Here is an 8,922-nt window from a genome sequence, read left to right on the forward strand (position 1 = left end):
TTCCCTGTTATTGTTTGACAGTGGTCACACGTTGTCTGCCACAGATCCTTGTCTGGGGCGGCAGGGTAGCCTACTGGTTAGAGCGTTGGACTAATAACTGGAAGGTTGCAAGTTCAAATCCCCAAGGTACAAATCTGTCATTCTGCCCCTGAACAGGCAGTTAACCCACTGTTCCTAGGCTGTCATTGAAAATAAGAATTTGTTCTTAACTGACTTGCCTAGTTAAATAAAAAAACAGTTGATCTTTTTCTATGCACAATTCTAGTCTTATGATTCAAATACATCTCACTCCATTATCCAATGACAGGGTGGAATACTGTTAGTTATTGCCTTAACATTCATTTTAAAGTATAAATCATTTAGTCATTATCTTACCATTACCTTAAACATATGAATCTCCATAACATTGATAGATTACAAACTATGAACTGATTCATCATAATTATGTCCCTAGACCAGAGACAGAGTGGGGGGAACAGGATCTCTTCCTGGGTCTTTTTGGTTCCAACCTTCAGGGCATGTGAACTCCGTTTGGGCTGATCTGTGACCCACTAGCACCTCCCTCGGTAAGAGGGGAATGATGCAACCTCACTTACACACCAGGATACTTTATTGACACACACACACACACACACACACACACACACACACACACACACACACACACACACACACACACACACACACACACACACACACACACACACACACACACACACACACACACACACACACACACACACACACACACACACACACACACACACACACACAGACGAAATGTACATGCAAAGGTAGTTAAATGGTAGTGGTTGTGAAACAGAAGAAACAGAGGTAATGAATCCCCTGTACACAACACTATAACTGATATCACAAGTAGACCAACAAGGATATTATCAAGGGAAGGATGAAAATGTACTCTGAACAAAAATATAAATGCAACATGCAACAATTTCAAAGATTTTACAAAGCTACAATTCATATAAGGAAATCAGTCAATTGATAGACATTCATTAGGCCATAATCTATGGATTTCTCATGAATGTGAATACAGATATGCATCTGATGGTCACAGATACCGTAACCCTAGTCTAAACCGTGTCTAAGCGAGGGGAGAGGATCATATCAAAGATCATTTAGCTATTTGATTTAGAATTTTAAGACCCCTTAAGGTATCAAAAATATATATAAAAAAATATTGGATGAAACAATTTGGCAAAATATCTCCTTATTTTCCATAAACAAATTGAACTGGTACCAGGGACCTTCAGAAGAGTGTTGTGAGGCTTGTGTCCTAGAGAAAAATGGAGAACGCCGGTATGTTTGTGAGAGTCTCAGCTGTCCACAGAGTGGTTATATTAGTGTGTAGCCCAACCCATTTTGACACTATAGACAGAAGTTGGCAGAAGAGGCTGTTCTGACGTCAGATGAGTCTTGTGAGGTTTGTGGGCTTCCTTGAGCAAAATGGGAACATGTGTTCTTTCAATAGACTGGTCATAATCATTTGTAGGCAATTCGAACTTTACAGACATTTTAGCGAGAAGAGCGTTTTCAGGACGCCTCATGCTCTGACAAACCCGCTCCAGCTCTGCCACCTTTCACCACAGAAGCAGGAGGGATATTGGCGGATGCGATGGATTGAGCACTTGCAGAAAAACTGACATCTCTAGCTTAAACAAACAGATTTTGATGGGGATTGTTTAATTATGTTAATTCGATTTCTGGAAATTGTAGGCTAAGAGTTTTTTGTTAAACGGTAGGGGCGTGGATCAGAAAACCAGTCAATATCTGGTAATGACCACCATTTGCCTCATGCAGAGTGACACATCTCCTTTGCGTAGATTTGATCAGACTGTTCCTTATGGCCTATGGAATGTTGTCCCACTCCTCTTTAATGTCTGTTCGAAGTTGTTGGATATTGTCGGGAACTGGAACATGCTGTCGTGCACGTCCATTCAGAGCATCCCAAACATTCTCAATGGGTGACATGTCTGGTGAGTATGCAGGCCGTGGAAGAACTGGGACATTTTCAGCTTGCAGGAGTTGTGTACAGATCCTTGCGACATGGGGCCATGTATTATCATGCTGAAACATGAGGTGATGGCGGTGGATGAATGGCACAACAATGGGCTTCAGTGAGGATGACGAGCAAGCAGGTGAGATTCCCAGAGACGATTTCTGACAGTTTGTGCAGAAAATCTTCAGTTGTGCAAACGCAAAGTTTCATCAGCTGTCCGGGTGGCTTGTCTCAGATGATCCCACAGGTGAAGAAGCCGGATGTGGAGCTCCTGGGCTGGTGTGGTTACACGTGGTCTGCATTTGTGAGGACAGTTGGACGTACTGCCAAATTCTCTAGAACGACGTTTATGGTAGATAAATGAACATTCAATTATTTGGCAACAGTGCTGGTGGACATTCCTGTAGTCAGCAAGCCAATTGCACCCTCCCTCAAAAGTTGAGACATCTGTGGCATTGTGTTGTGTGACTGCACATTTTAAAGTGGCCTTTTATTGTCCCCAGCACAAGGTGCACCTGTGTAATGGTCATGCTGTTTAATCAGCTTTTTGATATGCCCCACCTGTCAGGTAGATGGATTATCTTGGCAAAGGAGAAATGTTCAGTAACAGGGATGTAAACAAATTTGTGCACAAAATTTGAGAGAAATAAGATTTTTGTGCGAATGGAAAATTTCTGGAAACTTTTATTTCATTTCATGAAACATGAGACCAACACTTTATATTATATTTTTGTTCAGTATATATGCTACCTGACATATTACAATACAGCTATAGACAAAGACATTATACAACAATAGTAACAACTATGAAGAACAATATACAAATATCGCACAACTCACTCTGCACGCACACCATCCCACAAGCTCAGAGATATGAGTCCAGCAGTTGTTGTGCAGGACAGAGATGAGCTTGCTGCTCTCTCTGTGACTGCTTGAAGTAGACCGAGGGGGAGGCATGAGTTTGTGATCTGGGACCCAAGCTGACTGCCTGTGATGACCCCACAGTGTCATAAGGCCCCTGGCAACCATGACCCCTAGTAACAAATCGTTGGCCAGGGTCCTAGGTATGAAGTGCCAGTGGAGGGCCCCTGGCCTGCTTGGTTCCAGTGGGGGAGGGTAGCCTACTACAGAAGTTAGAAAGAGAGGGCTGTGAGAGAGCTGTGATATGGTGTGCTAAGAGTCTCTGGCAGGGAATTCGTAACATATTGGTCATATCACTGTATCACTAACTAACCCCCAGACCTGTTGGACAGAAAGACCCACTACATCTCAGAGACGTTAAGCATAATTACAGACACAATATGGAAGACTTTCACTGAAATCCCAATCGACCTCTGCCCCTTAGGATATGGAAAAATATCACCCATCCAATTAAACAGAAAAATAAAGCAATTACCATGTTATCCTATATGCACCTTCCAGAACTAAAGGAGTGCCTGGAGTAGAGTTGAGGAGAACTGGAGATTGATTTGGAATTCAGCAAATGTTTGCCCACTGGGCAAAAACTGGTTGAATCAACATTGTTTCCATGTCATTTCAACCCCCAAAATAAATGTGCTGATGTTGAATCAATGTGGAAAAAAATCATCAACTTACAGTTAGGGCATTTTGTCTTTTTTTCACCCAACTTTTAACCTAAATCCAATGACATAGTGCATTTTTTGATTTCACCTTAAATTCACGTTAGTTGACAACTCAACCAAATGTCAATCAAAACTAGACGTTCAACTGACATCTGTGCCCAGTGGGTGATTAGTTAGCTGCCTAGCAACTTTGTATACTAAACACCCCCAGACGCACTGCATCAATTTTTAACATGGTTTGGAGTTTATTCCTGACTATTTTGACAAAGTCTAACTCATTCGAACTCAAAGAGCAGGGCTGTTAACCCAACAGCGTTTCCCGGCTGACAGACCAGCACGACTCCAGCAAGCACTGCAGCTGGGTTCCCATGGTAACAGGCAAAGAGACTAGCAGCACTGTGACTCGGAGCAAAACACCCCACACCAGCCTCCTCCTTTTCCTCCACCTACTTCTTCTTCATCTTCATCTTCTTCTCTGTCCCCCTATTGTACTCTCTTTCACTCCTTTGGCTGCATTCACCCATCTTCAAATCTCCCTTTATTTCCATCCATCTCTGTATGCCTCTCTATCTCCTCCTCCAGTTGACTTGTCCTGACATCTATCTATCCATCTCCATATTTATGTCTTTCTCTCTCTCCCTACAACCCCACCAGGTTTTCATTATTTGTTAATCAATTGAATCATGGCTGGAACAAAGGCCTTCACCCAATGGTATCTCGCCATCAACAGAAGACCTGTGTCCTCACTTTAACTCCTAACTCAAATGAGAGCAAGAGCATTGATGATTAGGTGCTGTCACCGTGTGGTGAAAAGAGGGCATTACAACAGTATGCAAGCGCAGTATTGTCTGTCTCCAACCGTGGCTCTCTTCCAGCTATTTTATTATAGCTCTGAGAGGATGCCCTCCTGTCCTCTCCTCACCCCTCCTGTGCCATCTGTCTGGAAACCCAGTCGCTATGCTCTCAAAACACTTCAGACTGCAGCTGACCGGGACTTTCTTATCTGGGCTCAGCCACAGGGATTCCATTGAATAAATCTTTATTGTCCCTGAGGGACAATCCAATGGTAAACACTAGACTCAAAGCAGGTAGAGACGCAGTTATTTATTTATATATAAACAACTGCAACCTACATATTTTCATTTGTTTATTTTGCACACAGGTAAATATGCTGTAACTACTGTATATATAATTTATAAATATGAAATTCTATAAATACATTTGCAGGATAATAAAACATTGTTTTATGTAGATAAAGGAAATATTAGTAAATACAAAAGGTCAGGCTGTGTTATCTGAGTCATTAGCATCCATATAAACACACCTCTCTCTCTCTCTCTCTCTCTCTCATACTTAGTGTGTACAGTGTGCATTGAAAGATATACCGTGGAGGCCCACTGTGCTGAAATGCTTTGAAGGTCTGATGGTATCGTATCATGTTGCTCTCATCCTGGCCGTGTTCCTTTGTTTTGTCTCTCTTCACCAGCCTTGTCCAGGTCTTCAGAGACGGAAGGTGCTTCTTTCTGTTGGAAAAACAAGACCTCAACAGGTTAGACTTTCTGTGGTAAAAGACTATGCTTCCATAAGTTCTATACGGGACTTGGCCAGAGGGTCATTCAGTAACATTACATTCATCCTGGAAAGAAGAGGAAGCCTCACATAGATGTAAGAACTAGTGATGAGTGAGGAAGGTATAGACTTACCATAGAGTCTGGAGTAGAGGAGCTGGAAGAACAGCCCAGCCACTTCCTGTACTCATCACGTACCTATGATACAATACAACAACAACAACAACACACCAACACTAATTATACACAGACCACACCGTGGAGGGCAGACAGAGGGGAGGTTAAGAACGTGTGTGTGTGTGTGGGGGGGGGGGGGGCGTGATTGTGCGTGCTTGTGGTGCAGGTCTACCTCCTTGTTGAAGAGACAGTGAACTATGTAGAGGAAGGTGCCCTGCTGGGAGTTGAGCACAATGAAGAGGTACTTGAAGACCATGGTGGACTGGAACAAGCCCAGCACCCAGGTACAACCCAGGATCACAAACTGTGCCAGGATCTTAAAGATGATCAGCCTGAAAGAGGGAGGGAGGGAAGTAAGGGGGGTGAGAGAGGGACGAGGGAGGTGAGAATGGAAGGGGGAGAGAGAGAGGAAGGGTGGAGGGAGGGAGATGAGAGAGGGGGATGGTGAGAGAGGGGAGGGAGGAAGGTGAGAGAGGAAGGGAGGTGAGAGAGGGGGAGGGAGGGAGATGAGATGGGGATGGAGGGAGATGAGATGGGGAGGGAGGGAGGAGAGAGGTGAGAGGGAGAGATGGAGGTAAGAGAGTAGGAAAGGGAGGGAGGATGGGAGGGGGGGGAGGGAGGGATGGAGGGAGGGAATGGTATAAAAACATCATATGGATTCATATGAAGAGACAAGAATACTAACACTACCACACATTCCCATCGGTATCAACAAACATACACATTACATATGGCTTAGTTACTGTATATTCACGGACATATGTACACACACACCTGGTGTCTTTGGACTGTGAGACATCACTCTTCATGTTAGCCAAGGTAGGTCTCAAACTCCAGATTGTAACGCAGAACAATATCCAGTTCAGCTGTGGAAGAAGCATAAGGAGGTCAGTGTGTGTGTGTGTGTGTGTGCGTGTGCGTGCGTGTGCGTGCATGTGCGTGCGTGCGTGCGTGTGTGCGTGTGTGTGTGTGTATGCGTGAGTGCATGTAGATCCACTCACTGCTAGGACAGTACAGACTGGCCCTAACACAGCCCAGGTAAAGTATTGTTCTGGCTTCAGCCAGCATCTGAAACACAGAAACAAATGAAAATGTCTTGTAAGTGTGTGTTACTGGAATAGAGATAATATGTGTGTGTGTGTGTGTGTGTGTGTGTGTGTGTGTGTGTGTGTGTGTGTGTGTGTGTGTGTGTGTGTGTGTGTGTGTGTGTGTGTGTGTGTGTGTGTGTGTGTGTGTGTGTGTGTGTGTGTGTGGAAGAGAGATAATGCGTGTGTGTGGAAGAGAGATAATGCGTGGGTGTGTGTGTAAAATTTCTACTCACACTTTAGATCCCCCATAGCCGTCACGTTTCACAGCTGCAGACACACCCACGATCACCAGGGGGATGCCATATCCAATCAGGAAGAGGTATTTCTTCTGGAGGCCTTCCCTCTGGATGACCTGGATCCTAGAGAGTCTCTGGACCAGCAGGTAGAGCTGGAGCGCCTCCAGCAGCATCCACAGGAAACTGGCCACTACCAGGAAGTGGAGGAGACCTGCCATGATGGAGCACACCAGCTGGGGACAGAGAGGACTATGAGATAGATATTAACACATGGACATGCTCACCCGCATGCAGGCACACACACACACACACAATGAGAACGAAGAGGACATGTATATACAAATGAAGGTTCTTTCCTAACCCAGCACCTTGTGAGTGAGGTAGGTGTAATCCAATAGCAGCAGCAGATGGGACAGGAAGAGGCAGAGGCAGAGGTGGAGGCGGGCTGTGTTGTTGATCTTAGGGTTCCAGCTACACAGCAGGAAGGTGAGGATGGCCAGAGCAAAGAAGACCAGGCCCACGATCACACACATTCTGTTCACCCACTCAAGGAAGGGATTGTCCTCTGACACAGTCTGGAAGGATGGAGACACACAATTAAGCATGAACACACATACTAACGTGTGCACCAGAACACAAACACACACACAATCACAACCCACACAAACACAGAGCCTGTACCTCCCCTGTCTGCATGATGAGGGCAAAGGTGGAGAGGTGAGAGCAGCTACACACTGTGTAGTTCTCATCAGAGAACACAACCCAACAGCCGTTCACTGACCAATGCCTCCCCTTGGTTCCATTCTCATATTCCATTCCTCTGTCCTCCCAGTACACACAGGTCATCAGGCCAGGCTCAGTCAACCTCTGAGAGAGAGAGAGAGAGAGAGAGAGAGAGAGAGAGAGAGAGAGAGAGAGAGAGAGAGAGAGAGAGAGAGAGAGACAGAGAGAGAGAGAGAGAGAGACAGAGAGAGAGAGAGAGAGGGAGAGCCAGAGAGAGAGAGAGAGAGAGAGAGAGAGAGACAGAGAGAGAGAGAGAGAGAGAGAGACAGAGAGAGAGAGAGACAGAGAGAGAGAGAGAGAGAGAGAGAGAGAGAGAGAGAGAGAGAGAGAGAGAGAGAGAGAGAGAGAGAGAGAGACAGAGAGAGAGAGAGAGAGAGAGAGAGAGAGAGAGAGAGAGAGAGAGAGAGAGAGAGAGAGAGAGAGAGAGAGAGAGACAGAGAGAGAGAGAGAGAGAGAGAGAGAGAGAGAGAGACAGAGACAGAGAGAGAGAGAGAGAGAGAGACAGAGAGAGAGAGAGAGAGAGAGAGAGAGACAGAGACAGAGAGAGAGAGAGAGAGAGAGAGAGAGAGAGAGAGAGAGACAGAGACAGAGAGAGAGAGAGAGAGAGAGAGAGAGAGAGAGAGACGGAAAAGAAGGGAGATAAACAGATTAAAGGAGAGTGAATAACCAGCACAGACCAGCAACATCAACACAGCACCTCAACTGATGGACAGAAAGAGAGAGTTCATAAACAAGTTATTAAAGTCAATCAATTAAAACAATTGTACACCTCTGTGAACTGATTTATCATCAGGGGTTTAAAATGCCCTTGTGGCACCAGGGACTTTAACAGGGACCAGCCAACTCTTTGATACAGGATGCAGTGGTGAGTATTAAAACTCTCACCAGTAATAAAATGAATGGCACTGTGTCCCCATTAACGAACAGCATCCAAAGATACAAGAGTAGTGGCTGCTGCAATCTGGTAAATGGTGTTACCATAACCAAGAACTGGCAGAACAGTTGACTGAACAGTTGACTGAACAAACAAACAGACAGACAGGCAGACAGACAGACAGACAGACAGACAGACAGACAGACAGGCAGACAGACAGACAGACAGACAGACAGACAGACAGACAGACAGACAGACAGACAGACAGACAGACCCTCTTGTGGCTCATGGTGAAGTTGACAGGCTCAGAGAGCTGGGTGTGGTTGATCTTGGGCAGTGTGGCGGTGATGACATCAGACAACATCTCTGTGTGGTTTTCTGTCTGCAAGAAGCTAGCACCCAGAAGGCTCTCCATCCCACTGACTGTCAGGAATACTGCTGATGCTGTACCTAGGGAAACAGAGTAGGGGGCTGTCGTCAAATAACACTCAGAACCTTCATCATCATCATCATCACCAACAACACCATCATCATCGTCATCATCACCACCATCATCATCAATATCATTATCATCAGTATGATTCCCAATATAGTCA

General features: G+C 45.2%; 1 protein-coding gene across 1 annotated transcript in view; it reads right to left on the minus strand.

Annotated features, from left to right (window-relative positions):
* Window positions 1-2,248: 2,248 nt before the first annotated feature.
* The window catches only part of LOC135553830 (adhesion G protein-coupled receptor E1-like), a 9,737-nt gene continuing 3,063 nt past the window's right edge, over window positions 2,249-8,922 (minus strand). Inside the window, exons 7-15 of the mRNA XM_064985764.1 lie at window positions 8,601-8,776; window positions 7,351-7,494; window positions 7,038-7,232; window positions 6,667-6,902; window positions 6,347-6,413; window positions 6,120-6,211; window positions 5,518-5,677; window positions 5,304-5,366; window positions 2,249-2,293 (exon numbers count right to left, since the gene is read on the minus strand). Coding sequence (XP_064841836.1) covers window positions 2,249-2,293; window positions 5,304-5,366; window positions 5,518-5,677; window positions 6,120-6,211; window positions 6,347-6,413; window positions 6,667-6,902; window positions 7,038-7,232; window positions 7,351-7,494; window positions 8,601-8,776 — 1,178 coding nt within the window. The remainder of the gene's footprint in view (window positions 2,294-5,303; window positions 5,367-5,517; window positions 5,678-6,119; window positions 6,212-6,346; window positions 6,414-6,666; window positions 6,903-7,037; window positions 7,233-7,350; window positions 7,495-8,600; window positions 8,777-8,922) is intronic.

This window comes from Oncorhynchus masou, chromosome 14 (assembly GCF_036934945.1).
Source record: "Oncorhynchus masou masou isolate Uvic2021 chromosome 14, UVic_Omas_1.1, whole genome shotgun sequence".
Lineage (NCBI taxonomy): Eukaryota > Metazoa > Chordata > Actinopteri > Salmoniformes > Salmonidae > Oncorhynchus > Oncorhynchus masou.